Source organism: Hippoglossus hippoglossus, chromosome 23 (genome assembly GCF_009819705.1).
Source record: "Hippoglossus hippoglossus isolate fHipHip1 chromosome 23, fHipHip1.pri, whole genome shotgun sequence".
Lineage (NCBI taxonomy): Eukaryota > Metazoa > Chordata > Actinopteri > Pleuronectiformes > Pleuronectidae > Hippoglossus > Hippoglossus hippoglossus.
This window is the reverse complement of record NC_047173.1, coordinates 9,866,272-9,880,824: the sequence shown is the minus strand read 5'-3', so window position 1 is coordinate 9,880,824 and position 14,553 is coordinate 9,866,272. Positions and strand designations below refer to the sequence as shown.

Sequence of the window (14,553 nt, the reverse complement as noted above, 5' to 3'; positions counted from 1 at the left end):
ACAGCAGTTCAAACCTTTGTGAAATGTCCAGAGCTGGAATTGCAGAGTGGGAAGTACAAAAAAGACACTCATAGAAATGTCACTTTATTTCTGCAGGAAACTTATGTAAAATATTGGTCAATTAAAAAATGTATAATAATAATACTATACTTATTTATATATATACATATGTGATTAAACATTTGTATTCAAAGTGCTTTGACACACAAAGCACACACAGGAAGGTCAGGGACAACTAAATATATATATATAACTTACAAAATCGACTTTAATTCAACTAGAATGTTCAATTAAGAGAAATGCAAACTTTAACTGAAACCCTGAAATACTCTTTCAGTGAGAAGTAAACTGAAGAGAGAGAGAGAGAGAGAGAACATGATGTGTTCCAGACGACAAGAACATCAACATAAAAATATCAATACAATAATTTGCCTTGACCTTTAAAAACTAAATCGTGAATACCGCATCGCTGATCGCAGTCATTATTTGAAATCAGATTTGTGTTTACAAAGCCAATGTGTGTTTTCCCATCTCTTTTTCCCTGACGCATCAGTAGAGGTTCGCACTTGATTGCATTCAGCACGTGTGTATGTTTCCATTCACAGAAAGGGGACGACACAGCTCAGCACTTTGTGTCATAGTTCAAAATGTCAGAGGTGATGACAATTTCTCCTCTGCTCATCTTACAAGAAGTGAAACGACACGATGCATCATTGATCGGCACATATCGCAAGCAAATGCAATCGTGCCCTGAGACGGTTAAACGGCTGGCGCTGTTATGAGCGCTGCTAACTGGGAAAACACTCTGTCTCTGTTTCCTGGGATTGCGTCAGGAAATGTAACCGGGGCGCGAGTGTTTCTGTCTGAGTGTGTGAGTACAATACAATAAGGCTTTTATTGGATGTGTCTGCCCATTGTCGGCAGCCGGGAACAGCTCGTCACGTCGGTGGAGCGGCCACAAATTCATCCTCTTCATCTTTGCACGGTAATTTGTGCAGGTGCAAAATACAGACTCATATTTAACGGAGTATTTGAATGCCTAAAAATAATATTCATTCTTCATCACAATGCTGCCGTGTGTTTTATTGCTGTGTGAAGCAATAACAAGGGGTAGAGTTTAGGATGGAGAGACAGAGATGGATGGATGAAATGCTTGTGTATTAATATGAACCCTGTCTATCTTACACACATTACACTCTAATTTATTTTCCAGCCAGCAGCTTTTGAATTAAATCCTGCTTCTCTAATGACGCTGAAGTCTACAGGCAGCTTCCTTAGTCGGCTGCTTGTTTCGGGACGATTTGCATGAAAAATCATTTGAAAAAGAGATGAACAGCAACTTTCATGTCTCGTGAAGAAAAAAAGAATAATCTAAAAACCCCAAAACTTCATGAGGATGCAATCATCTCCTTATCTGCCTCCAAGTCATTTCCATGTTTTTCGCGGATGATTATTTGCTCTCGCTCCAGAGGCACGCGGACCGGCCGGCTGCTGTGATCTGTTTCTAGATCTTTACAAACGCGTTAGTCATCTCGGGTTGTGCTTAATAAAAGCCACGGGCGCGGAAGAAAACTTTGTTCAAAAGTGATTTCATGATGAAAGTTTTTATGTGAAAGTGAGATAAGCTGCTGTTTGTACATCCAGTCACCTGTGGATTTAAATGCCAACAAGAAAATGTCAACTTGAAGGTCTTTGGTTGACAAAAGGTAAGAGTCCTGCAGCTGAGACCTTTGTAGATGAAGATGTGGTGATTTTCATTCAAAGTGAAGAATGCATTTTGAAATGGACCTCTGCCTAAATCGCTTAAACAACAGGTTGACACCAACCTTGCACTTCAACAACAATGCACATGTTAGATCCATCCATACCGCTTATCCTCTGAGGGTCAAAGAGGAGGCTGGAGCCAATCACAGCTGACATTGGGCAGGAAGTGGGCACCCTGGACAAGTTGCCAGCAGAGAGCCATAGATATATACATATTTTATCCAGGATGTCTTTTTCTTCTACAGATATATATATAGTTGTTTCTCTCACACACACACACACACACACACACACACACACACACACACACACACACACACACACACACACACACACACACACACACACACACACACACACACACACACACACACACACACACAAGCTGTCTTCTGAGTCTTTGTTGTTGGAGTCCCTCACAAGTACTTGAAACTTGAATGCCCGAGCAGCGTCCCTGCACACGCCTGCATTCTGTGTAACCACACAGCGACGAGGTAACTTTGATAAAACTATAAAGAACCAAATCTACACAAGAAACAAGTTCCGCAAGTTGCTTTTTCAACTCTTGAGTAGAGCAACTTTATATAAACCAATTACTTCTCATTGTGTATCAATACAAACTAGAAATATGTCCCTGCAGTTGTATCCCCCTCCGTTATGGCCGTTTAACCTTGAAACATCTCATCACATTCCAACCTGGGAGCCTCAGTCTGCTGGTTTTAGCCACTATGTTAAGTACCTTGTTCAGTGGTAGTGCAGTCTGCAGTGCAGACTTTATTATCTGGATGCAGTAAGTTCTGTTTTACTCTGACTGAGCAAGAAATAAAATCGCAATATGTTCCATTACAGGAGGCTGCGTCTTCAATCTCCCCCCCCCCGCCGTCATGATGTCAGGTCAAGCAAACATTTGTTTAGCCGCCAACACTGGAGTCGCGCCCGCGGGTCGTTTATCAGGAGGCTCTGCGATGAGATTAGCGAGAGAAGCCTCTAAAACATAATGCCTCACTCGTGAAGCGACGGCGTGTCCAAGACGAACACAAAGCAGTGCATCGAGGCAGCGAGGTGAGGCTAATACAAGAATGCTGACTGGCTAAGTGCCTTGATGGATGCCTTCATGGACCAGCGTGCCAGCCAGGTTTTACACGCCGAGTGATTGATGGCACCACGGATGACAGACAGACTAATGATTCGGACAAGCTCCTTAATTAAACTTCAATTATGAGAACATTCGGTTCCCTCGTTCTCCCCCGCCGAAGAGAAGATTGTCCTCTTTCACTTCTTGTCCATTTTTGTTTTCTCAGCCGTGCTCACGTATACATACATACACATTTTTTTTTACCTGTTTAAAATGCAGATTAGATGAATTACTGAACAATTGCAAACTCAATTCAAATGGGGATGAATACATTTCCACAAATGTTGCTTAATTTGCTTTTACCTTATTAATCAAACATGAGATGACAGGATAGGGAGACGCTGCCCCCGCGTCACATGTCATGTATGTAATAAATCACTGTGATAACAATATATACACACGCATCTGTTTTGATTAACTATGTTTTCGCTTCATATATCACAACATGAAATGTGGGAAGAGCCCTCCTGACACACACAGAGACACACACACACACAGGTCTCTTGTTAAAACCACACTCGTCTGGCTTTCTGTTGGCTTCAGGGCTAATCTACCAGGAAAGAAATTAATAATCAATAAGGGAGAATAGGAAATGAGCATCAGACAGAGATTCTGCTCTACATGATTTGACAAGAGAGCGGTGAAGCCGAGGGTTATGTCAATACACCGCTGCACAAATACCAGCCATTGCATTCAAATGTGTGAGTGTGTGTGCCAGCGTGTCCATAATTGGTGCCTAAATTTGGTGTGTGCATAGAATCAGAGATCAATGTCCAATATCATTTGAATATCATTCAGCCGGAGAGTGTTTGTTTGTATGTTTGTATTATTGTATGTGCGTCGAGCAAACGGCCAGGTCAATAAAATACAAGTGTGGGGGGAAAAAAAGAAAATCTGTCAACAAGACGAGCATCAACCTTCAGAATATGTTGCTGCAATAAATCAGTTTTCCAGCTAGAAGATAAAGAGGCACTTTGTGAGAGGAGTTAGTTCAAAGGTTGGTTTTAAGACGGAACAAATAATTGGAGAAGTTTCTACAAAGAAAATTCTTGTTTTTTACCACTTCAGTGGTATTTTCATTTCTTAGTCAAATGTGGCTCTTACTATTGCTGCAATGTGGGAGACTGGTGTCAGGGAGTTTTCACACATGAAAGTGTGGGCCAAGGTTCCTGTCTTTGTTGTGTTGTTTACATTAGATCTGGTTCACATTGTAATTTAAAAAATGTCAAAGACTTTTGCATTAGATGCATACGCCCTGTTGTCATGACCTCAGTGGCCTGTGTCTACCTACACTTGACAATGATTGGTTTAGAGATGATGTCGGGTGCTTTCAATTAGGCGGTTAGTAGTCTTTCCATTTAATGGAGGAAACGAATTAACCACTTAAATCCATTCATTCTGTTCCCACGGTAATATCGTACATTTCAACTAGCATCACTAACTTCAGGGGCAAAATGTGACACAAGCTCAAAATTAAGTTTGATCTGGACTGAGACCACGTCTTCTATTTGGACTCAACTGTTCTCGTAGGTCCGGAAAACGCTGATGTTCCAAACTAGGTGTGTGTGAAAGCCCCTATCAGGTACTTTGCTGCTTTAGAATATCTAAAGCTCTGCATTAGGTGATGATCAGGTAAAAGTGATTACTATGTAAATTGAAAATTGTTTATATATGCAATTAATCAAAAGAAGTACAAAAGAAAACAGTGGACGTAACAAACATTTTTACTAAGTCAAAATTCGGCGATTTTGGCAGTTTGGCCCATGTCCCATTCACTAACATGGAGGAGGCAGGATTTATAAGCTATACAGCAGCCAGCCACCAGGTGGCGATCAATCACATGTTAGCCTCAGGTATTTGAAGGTAAAGATCAACTTAACACCGCCTGAAAATCTTGTTTTGGTCTAACTATGCTTTAACTTCACACCTTGTTGCGGAAACTTAGAATTGAACCTAGAGGCGTGTCAGTACACTGTGACATCACTTCTGACCACACCCATCAGTCATGTGATTTCTGGGCAAAGATTATCGAAAAAAATGTTTACCTTTCAAACAAAACTCAGCGGAGCAACACTTTTTATTCAGGTGTTAAATTACTCTTTAAAACCAATATTACCACCAGACTTCTTTTTGCTTTTGCCAAATCGTGTATCGTCCCCAGGTCTCAGCAATCAGCTTGCTGAATACAATAATAATATTACTAATAGAAATTGTGTCTGAAAGTAAAAATATAGATTCTAATAAATCATATTTTCTTTTTAATGGTGGGTGTAATGTTTAAATCTCTGCCTTCTTATCCTCTTCCTCAATCTACTTTCCCTCCTCTCCTCACACCTCCCATCAGACCGCAGCCGGAATGTTTTCTGCTTTATCGCTGCGGTACTCCACTTTTCATGAATAATGTGATGCCACTGACATATGTGGCTAATATATATTACATCTCTGCATTATTACGGCTATATATCTCTACCGAGGGTACACAGAGCTTATATAAATTATTCATTAGTCATTATTTATATTATGCTGAATCACTGTCCTGGCACAACTTGGCTACGCTCACCGGCTCGTCCTCTCGCTATGCCGTCAACTTTTTTTTCTCAATTTCAATTTTGTCATTCCGCTGTTTGCGTAATCTCTCTCCTGCACAGCTTTTATACGAACAAATAAACAAGAAATCTCATTTGTGTCACGGAGGGAATGGGTGTTTTATGTCAGCGGCGCTCCCATCTTCCCACTCTTGAGCAAGCACAAATACCTGCAGACCCTCACGCACAGACAAAAGAGAAGGGTGAGAGATGGAACAAAAAGAGACGGGAGAGGAGGCAGGGAAAGCGCGTGATAACAATAGTCAGAGGAGAGAGGGAGAAAATTGGATCCAATAAGACAGAAGGGTGGACTAAAGACATCTAAACAGAAGCGGGAACGAGAGGTGATAAATAGAAAGGAGGTTCGTGGAAGGGGAGGTTGAGAGAAACAAGAGAAACAACAGAAGAGTGGAAGAGAGGGGGGAGACGGTGGAGAAACGCACCTGAGGCTAAAGCGGGTATTTCTTGAAGAGGGGACCAACTTTGAAATAACAGTGTAGCAGCTCTTGTTTTCTTTCACCCGCGACAACCCCTCCAAGATTTGTGTTTGCTCCGACGACAGAGAAGCACAAATATCCACAAGCGCCTGCAACACATTTTTTATTTGAATACCGATTTCGCACAATCTGAGACAGGAAAGACCGACGTAAACAAAGTGATAAATGCGGCTCCGGCTCATAATACTGTCAGTAGGGTTGTATTTTTCTAAAGACGTTGGGGCAAGAGGCTATTTTCCCTTCAATCATCCTTAAGTACTGATACAAATACCATGGAATCTAACAAAAGGGCAAATTACAGTTAAAACATAGCTCCTAGTTTCATAGCTTCGGTCGTCATTCTTATCAGCTGTGATAAAACTTTACTCTGTAAGTTGTAAACAAGTATGTCGACAAAGATACGACCTGATGAAGTTTAAATAGACGTCTGTTCAGACATATTATGTCAACGACAGGTCCTGCAAATATTCCACAATAAAAGCCTGGTTAACACAAATACGTGTATTCAGTCTACAGAAACACTACAGTTCTTTTACTTTGATACAGGTACAGGAAGTGAAACATTTCCTAAATAGGCGGGGGCAGTGTGGCCGCTCTCACCTGATAACATGGGCGCCAAAATGTAAAGCAAGACGCTCCATGTAATCCGAGTTTTTCTGTGTAAGACAAGACACTTCTCATTCATCCTTTGATTTGTTTGAATGCATCTCAGCTATCAGTCATACAAACACAGACTCATCTGTGCGACTAGGAAATAGATAAAAAAAGGATCATTTCACTTGCCTACTGAATATTAATGCTGCCTCACAGAGTCATAAACAACCGTCTGTCTGTAACGAGCAGTCTCACAGGCTGAAATCCGTCCGCCCGTGCCTGTCTGCCTCTAATTGTCCATCAAGCTCTCCATCTGTGTTTGTCTGTGTCTTTACGTCTGTTCGACCCTAAGGCCTTTTCACTGGGGACGCAACAGTTTATCCAGCCCGCTGGCCTAATAACTCTCCTGCCCCATCAACCTCATTAGGATTTGCTCTATTTGCAACCAACCGACATGTGTTTGTGCACAAGGGTAAATGCTTGATAATCTTCTGTGTTCGCCTGTTAAGTAGGAAGGAAGTTAGAGCGCACCGTTCAGTAGAGAACAACAGTTTGGTTAAGGAGGTGATGGTCTAATAACCATTGTCAACTCTGATGTTGTTGCACTCACATGTAGCACTTTGCAGTTTATCTTTTTTGAAGCTAATGTACCAACATGATTCTTGCTGTTCTGGGTTTGTACCCTCATGGTTGAATGCACTTATCGAAAGTCCTTTTTGATAAAAGCGTCAGCTAATGACATGGCAACAACATTCGCAGAATCACTTCCCATTGGGCTATTTGTCTTCAAAGTAAAAGCACAGTGTTTGTTGCCATAATGACTTCATATTAGTTGGTCTTCTATTCACGGACTGCAAATGTAAATGTAAGCACTGATTTAAAAGTCTGGATCGTTTATACATCCAGCTTCCTTTTATTTGCCACATTTATGGCGAAATAAATTAAAACATTACAGCGGATTTAATTTTTTCCGTGACCGTGTGAACAATCTAATTTCGGCCGAGAACATATCAATGGGAGTGATGACAAGTAATCGTAGGAATATAAATGAGACAATGTGAGGGAGGAGCGAGGAAGAGGAGGCTAAGAGGGTGACGCTGAAGTGGCTGAAGATGTAGTTTAACAAGTTTATTATATTTGACCCCCAATGAGCACAGAGGATTTATGAGGACAGTAATATTAGCAACAGTTTCTGTCACCTAATAAAAAAATTAATCGCTAAAGTAACACTCAACCTTAAAATAAATGTACAAAAGAAATTAAATAATAAAACAGATTGTTGATTATACAGTCTGCTTTGTTCAAGATGTAGTGACTGTAGATATTGGCCACCATTTAAAAACAGTGAAGATAGAAAGATAGATAGATAGATTCCAGTATTTGTTATGCTCTGAATAAAAAATAATTTCTCAAGTTGTTTTCAGTATTCATCCACTGCTTTGTAAATACCAATCAATATCACAATCACGCCAATAAAGCCCTTTATATTTAAGTCTGACTAAAAAAGAAAATGTAAAGAGTTAAGAGAGAAGTTGAGATGAGTGAAGGTAAGAAAAAGAAAGACAACATGTTGGTATCATTCCTTCGAAAGACATAGAAAAAAGAGCAGCCGACAGTGTAACAACAACAACATGTTGCACTTTAATTCCTCTTTGTACCTGAGGCTTGGAGCTCCTGTCACAACCAATGCTTTTCCCTGGTGGACTGGATGTGTCGATGAGCCGATGTTACGCAGTGTGTGTGTGTGGATGGGCCTTCATGTTTGGCCCCTTCTTTTTTTTTTACTTTTTCCCAGACCCGACCCAATGTTTTCCCCAATTTTCAGGTTTTGTCACAGTTTCTTCCTGAAATCCTCCCTGAATCCACCTTTCAGCTGAGATCAGGATGATCATTTTATTAGGATCCTACTAAATCCCACCAAATCACATACTGTAAATTGAATCCAGTGATGCAATCCATTTTCAAGATTTGATCCGGTCCGACCACCGAAAATCCAATCAGATTACTCCGGGACGAGTGGACCCTGGAGATCTGTCGTGCATTTTATGCTCTCTGATTTATATTTCAGCCAATCATTGCAGTGCAGTAAAACCCCAAGACTCTAGTTTATGTTCTTCAGTAATAAAAAGTTAATATTTTACTTCACTGCCAATTCTGTTAGTGGACCTGTTAAAACATGTGTTTGGATGTGCGTGAGGAGGAGAATAAGATCGTGTGAAGAGTGTATCAAATATCAACCTTTATCTTTATAAGAACAAAACCGGCGAGATCCGAGGATCAGGTGTCAAAGTCTCACATTAATTGAATCGCAGCGTGTGCACCCATTCACGATTTCATCCGCCGCCACTGCAGGGCGCATCGGTGTTTGCGAGCATGTAAAGTGTGCATGTAGGCTTATCTGTGATCTGGATGTCTGCTTCCGTCAGCTTTTCCTCGGGCATCAGTTTTACCTGACTGCGCACTTTCATCCGAGGAGAGGTTTATTCCGGTGTCGGGAGCCGTCCCGGGTGACGGGCTTCTACGAGCACACGAGACCTGCCTGAAAAAGTCTGAGCGCCTTCGATTCGCTTTCTTCTTTTGTGAAATGATGAAGGATGAAAGTTGCAGTAACATGGTGTGAATGAATCATTAATATTAATTTTAGAGAACAGATATCCAGTCTCACTGGTTTTAGCTGCACTACCTGAAAAAACTGCACATGCACTCTTTGAGGAAATCATGTAAAACTACAATACGGTCTGTGAGCACCGGGTATACATGTCTGCAAAATACGCTTCAGCTCCATCTAACTCCTGGTGAAAAGAATATATTGCAGGTGGGATTGAAAGACGAATGCATGAGACAGTAAAACGTCTTGAAGATGATGTATGAGTGTTGGTGAAAGGAAGCAGAGGCTGCAGACGGACTGATGAAACGCTGACACGCTCATTCAGCATCAGAGAAGAGTAAACAACTGCTCTGCACCGTGAGACGGGATTCAGTGGTTTGACGTGTATTCAGGAATTCACTTTCTTTATCTCTTAAAGGTCGATTATTACAGTTAAACTAACACATTTTTGCACCGCTGCTAAGAGACTCATTGACTGAGTGCTTAAAGTACAATGTATTCAATATCTATATGTTGATACAATATTATTAATTGAAAGAACACAAAACTTCTGTCTTATATAAAAATGAGAACATGAAATAGTTAAAGTAGCTCCACCTCAGTAGAATGCTACTGTATGTTAGAAAAATTACATCCATTGTGTCATGAACCACATGGAGCATAATGTGGCAGCAATCACATGATATCATCTCTTATCGTGTATAATATACAATATTACAACACTGACAGGACATGGTGTATCTTCAAATCGCAGTCGTGCTGGTTTTAGTGAAATAAATGATCTGGAGACTGGTCAGAGGAGTGAAATAAAGTTTGGACTAATTTTACTGGACAGAAAATGTCCCACCTCTGGTATTGATCACATTCTGCTGCTGTTTGTATTTGTTGTTGATTGTCAAGGGTGAAGATGACCAAGTGTGTTCTATTCAACAAACTTTACATTTACATACTATTTTATTTTCATTTTGTCTCTAATTTGTACATCATTTCTTACACTTGTTGGCATCTAGCTTTCTATCCCCCCCCCCCCCCTCCTCAGCCCAATCATATGCAATAATCACACCCACTTCCACATGCTCCCGTCAGCTGTGTCACCACGGCGACCTTGAGCAGCAGTCTGTTGATTGGTTCCCGTGTTGATGACTTGGAGGTCGCGAACCTCCCCACTTGGAATTAATGGACTCTGTCGCACGACCACCGGGCCGTCGACACGTACACGCCCACATGCACAGATGCCGTGGCCGGTAATCGACAGTCAATGGGAGTCACAGCCCTTACAAACCTAATTATGTGAACTAATGGCAGACGTCAGCCGAGGGGAATACCCGCTGTGACATGCGCTCATAGCCAGCAGCCAATCAGATTTACCTTTAGCCTCAGCGTACCCTCAGGTTTGGCTTTTTGGTCATTGCGATTAAAAGGCAGAAGTGCCTGATGATGCCAAGGTACAACTGAAGTATATGATTTCCATTACAACAACCAGTCTGACAGAGCTTAACTGTGATGGCTACACTGTTCCTGGTCTCCCCCCCCCCCCCCTCTCTCTTCTCTCCCCTCTTTACTAATTTCACCGTTCCTTCCACTTATTGGGGGAGTTTTGAAGCGTTTCTCATTGTGGGAACAGTTGGGTTTCTCTATACATTTTAAGGTCTTGACCTGATTGGTCTGGAAATTGAACTGAATTGCTTCCCTTTTATTATAGTAATTTTTTCACTTTGTAAGTGCCACAAATAAAGTTATTATTACTATATAAGCACCGTGACGCAGCAGCAGAGGTCCCGCAGAGCCTAAACTGTCTTATGTCTGTGACCACTGACAGACGTGCAGGTGACAGCAGATGACGTAGCTACCTCTGCTGTACGTGTGACACTTGTTGTGTTGCCAGTGGAAGGTGTAGGTACTGTGAAAGTGCACACACAGCACTGTCTAGATGATGCGCGCAGAGAGAGAGAGAGAGAGAGAGAGAGAGAGAGAGAGAGAGAGAGAGAGAGAGAGAGAGAGAGAGAGAACAAGATGCAGAGGTTACACATCAGCAGCGGTGCTCGGCCTTGTGTAAAATAACAAGCTGTAGCTTTTTGATATAGAAGCGAAATGAGGGTCGAAGCAGGAATCCTCCACACACACACAAAATGACAGAAAGAGGTGATTATTACAGCACAGACACACACATATTCACTACACATATCCACGAGCACAGACCCCAGCCATTATCTAATTTCTCTTAGCTTTGAGTACACAAACAATTGTTCTTGTTGAGTTGTATTGCTCCTCGGAGCCTAACAGCCTCTGTGATCTGGGCTCTGAGGGTACCTATTAGAAGCAACAGTGCACTCTATAATATACACACTAATTAAAGCGCCGGGCTTCTCCCTGCTGACACATTTTCTCAGCCAGGATGTGCCAATGAAGCCGCAGACAATCCACAGGGATGTGGTAGATCTGCACAGACATTTGTTGGCCGGAGCAACAGCGAAAGCCCAGAAACACAGGTGAGTTTTAAGGTGAAGCGTCGACTGCTTACAAAGATGGACGACGAAAGTGAAGCCAAATTGTCTTGATCGCCCCCTGTTGGCTGGCTGGAGTACAGGGCCCGCCGCCTCCATGTTAGCAGATGGCAGACAACCAAACCAAAAGCAGTAGTTCTTTAAGTATTTCTTCCTACAATGATGAATTATTTGATGCTATAAAAACGGGGTGAAGCTGCAAGATCGACAGCTGAGACCGACTGGTGATTGGTCGAGCTTGTGTTTGGGCGGGACCTTGATACCGTAGCTCCACATCTCGATCGCCACTGCGCAGATTCCGGACGTAAAGATGTCCAAAGCGCAAGATGGCGTCAACCGTTTCCAGAACTTTTTGGCTTCGCTTTTTTCATACAACAGAGGCAGATGGAGACGTGTTGTCCATCTTTATATTCAGTCTATGGGGTAAACTAAACTGGTGTGAAAATATGGGCGATGTGGGGGAAAAAAAACAAGACGGCTCTGGGATTTCATGAGCTGGAAACTCATTGATGCATTTTTATCAAGTCCTTGTTTTGAATCAAAAGCAGAGAATGACACTGAGCTAGAAGAAAGCATCTATTTGATGTGCTGCGGGGCTGAGAAAACACCAATTATAACTGACCACCTGCCAAATTTTTGGGAAGGTAAAATTTACAAGCCCCTGCTGAATATACGTGGAGTTAAAACACCTCGTCTGACCCAACTCTAACAAGGAGCACTTCTGTCTCTCTTTGTCTCCGTACCTGTGAGCAACCCAAACAGAAAACACCTAATTACCGACTCCATGGTGTTGTTTGCCAAATCCAAGAAGAAAAGGCAGCCTGTCATCCACTCTGAGTTTCTTTTTGTCCAAATGGGGGAAGGGGTCAATCAGTAGCGTCTTACCTGTGCATTTCTTCAGGCTGCCGGGTCGCTTGCCGTGCATCCCCAGCTTGCAGTTGAAGTTTTCCTCCCAGAATTCAGCGAACCACACGTTTCTTCTGTTGTTGGACAGCGAGCGGCTACGGAAATACCGGTCAAACGCTGTAAAAAAAGACAGAGAGGGTGAAATGTACCGTAAATACTGAGTAAAGAGAGGTTTGACTATATAGTTGTTTTTAACATTGTACAGGCTTAATGGTGTAGTATGCAGAGTGCACTTCCCCCTGCAGAGGTTAAAGCTTCTTTTCTCCAGACGCTGCCTGCACTAACAAAATCAGGTGTTCACGGCGCTGTCCAACATTTTGACTCACAAAGCCGTGCATTACGAATAGCCTATGGATCCGAGGTATGACTGAAAAAGCCATTTTTTGCGGGGCTGCGGCTCGTATCAACCGAGAGAAAACATTTTAAACCGAGCTTTCACAGTACGTAAGCTACTTGTCCGATTTAATAAGTAGCGGAGAGAGGAGACGGCGAGCAAGGGATGCATTGCTCCGGTAAAAAGTACCCGTCAGAAGCTGGCAGGCGAAGATGAATAGACGGGTGAAAGGAAAGAAAAATGGGAGAGACAAAAAAAAAACACCTTGTAGTAGTCTGATTCTTATCAGGATCATTTGGGAAAATCGCTTTTGTTGTGTGTGAGAACAAAATAAATGACGTCTTCTATCACCATGTTTCTTTATTCCTGCCTTACATCGGGGGGGGGGGGGGGATCACAGGGTGCTATTAGACAGACTTGGACAGCATGACTCGCTATAAAAGCCGACAGGAAGTGCCTTTATTAATCTCCTCTGCTGTCAGGGAAATTGGCGCCGCGTGCACCTGTGCAGCTCAACTGATGGTTGAGACTGTTGGGAACAGTGGTGGCGGCGTGTGTGTGTCATCAAGGATCAAACGCTTCCCATTGTGATCGCAGGTGTGATGCTCACAAAAAAAAAATAAGAGCATAAGCAAGCGTCTCGCATTAGGGGAGAAAACGCTCTGCACAGAGTGGGCGATTAGGTGGGAACACCGGAGCCTCGGGGGCAATAACGTCACTGTGGTGTTCCGGTTAAAGGAATAGCTTGACATTTTGGTGCATACGGGTTTTTTTGCTGTCTTTGCAAAAAGTTAGGTGAGAAGATTGATGCCACCATCTGTGACACATTTTATAGGACGATTATCTTAGCAGAGCATAAAGAGCATAAAGAGCATAAAGGAAAAAACTAAAATCTTTTAGGAGCGTGAGGTAGCACGGTGTTCCTCATCTGTTCATCAGCCGACTGATCCCACAAAGGTCTGTGTGTATCTCACAAACCGCTCATCCTGTTGACTTCAAACTTGGCATGTGTTTTGTTTATGACCCGAGGAAGTGCAGGGATGAATTATGGGCAATTTGGATGTGTGACTCATTAAATGATAATCAAATTTTAATAAACAAGCGACCAGCACTCTGCAGCAGTCAGTGGGGGCGGGGCTGTGTGCCTTCAGTCGGTGGACTGGGTTGACCGTGTCTTCTTCTACGTCCTGAGCTAAACGACAGCTGTGGTCGGCGACTGGCAGCCTGTGGCCAATAATATCTGTCCCGCCAGATCATTTTGATAATCTCATTATTTTCATTTCACCATATCGGACTGACAGACATTCACGGGTGTAGCAGGTGTTGGTGTCTGTCAAGGCAACAACATTCATAGAATCCCTACCTCTTTAGCAAGTTGTCTTCAAAGTAAAAGCACTAAGTTCATTTTGTTGCTGTAATGCTTTAAAATCGAGTTAAATTGCAGTGCTTTTGTTTTGAAAAGTTATGAGCTTGTTATCCGAGATAGCTGACAAGCACGGTATAAAAAAGTTAATAAGTTTCAGTCATAAAAAAAATGTCTATGAAATCTTAATTGCAGATAAACCAGGTTGTTTCCAACACTCTGCACCAGAGACTGTTTATAAAAGCTCTGCTCACAACATCCAG

The 14,553-nt window shown here is 42.3% G+C and overlaps 1 protein-coding gene across 5 annotated transcripts in view; it reads right to left on the bottom strand.

Moving 5' to 3' along the window:
* Positions 1 to 14,553, bottom strand: part of grm8a (glutamate receptor, metabotropic 8a) — a 217,486-nt gene that overhangs the window by 50,911 nt on the left and 152,022 nt on the right. For all 5 annotated transcript variants that reach the window (XM_034578406.1, XM_034578404.1, XM_034578408.1 and 2 more), the window contains exon 6: positions 12,573 to 12,710. In XM_034578406.1, the coding sequence (XP_034434297.1) occupies positions 12,573 to 12,710 (138 nt within the window). The remainder of the gene's footprint in view (positions 1 to 12,572; positions 12,711 to 14,553) is intronic.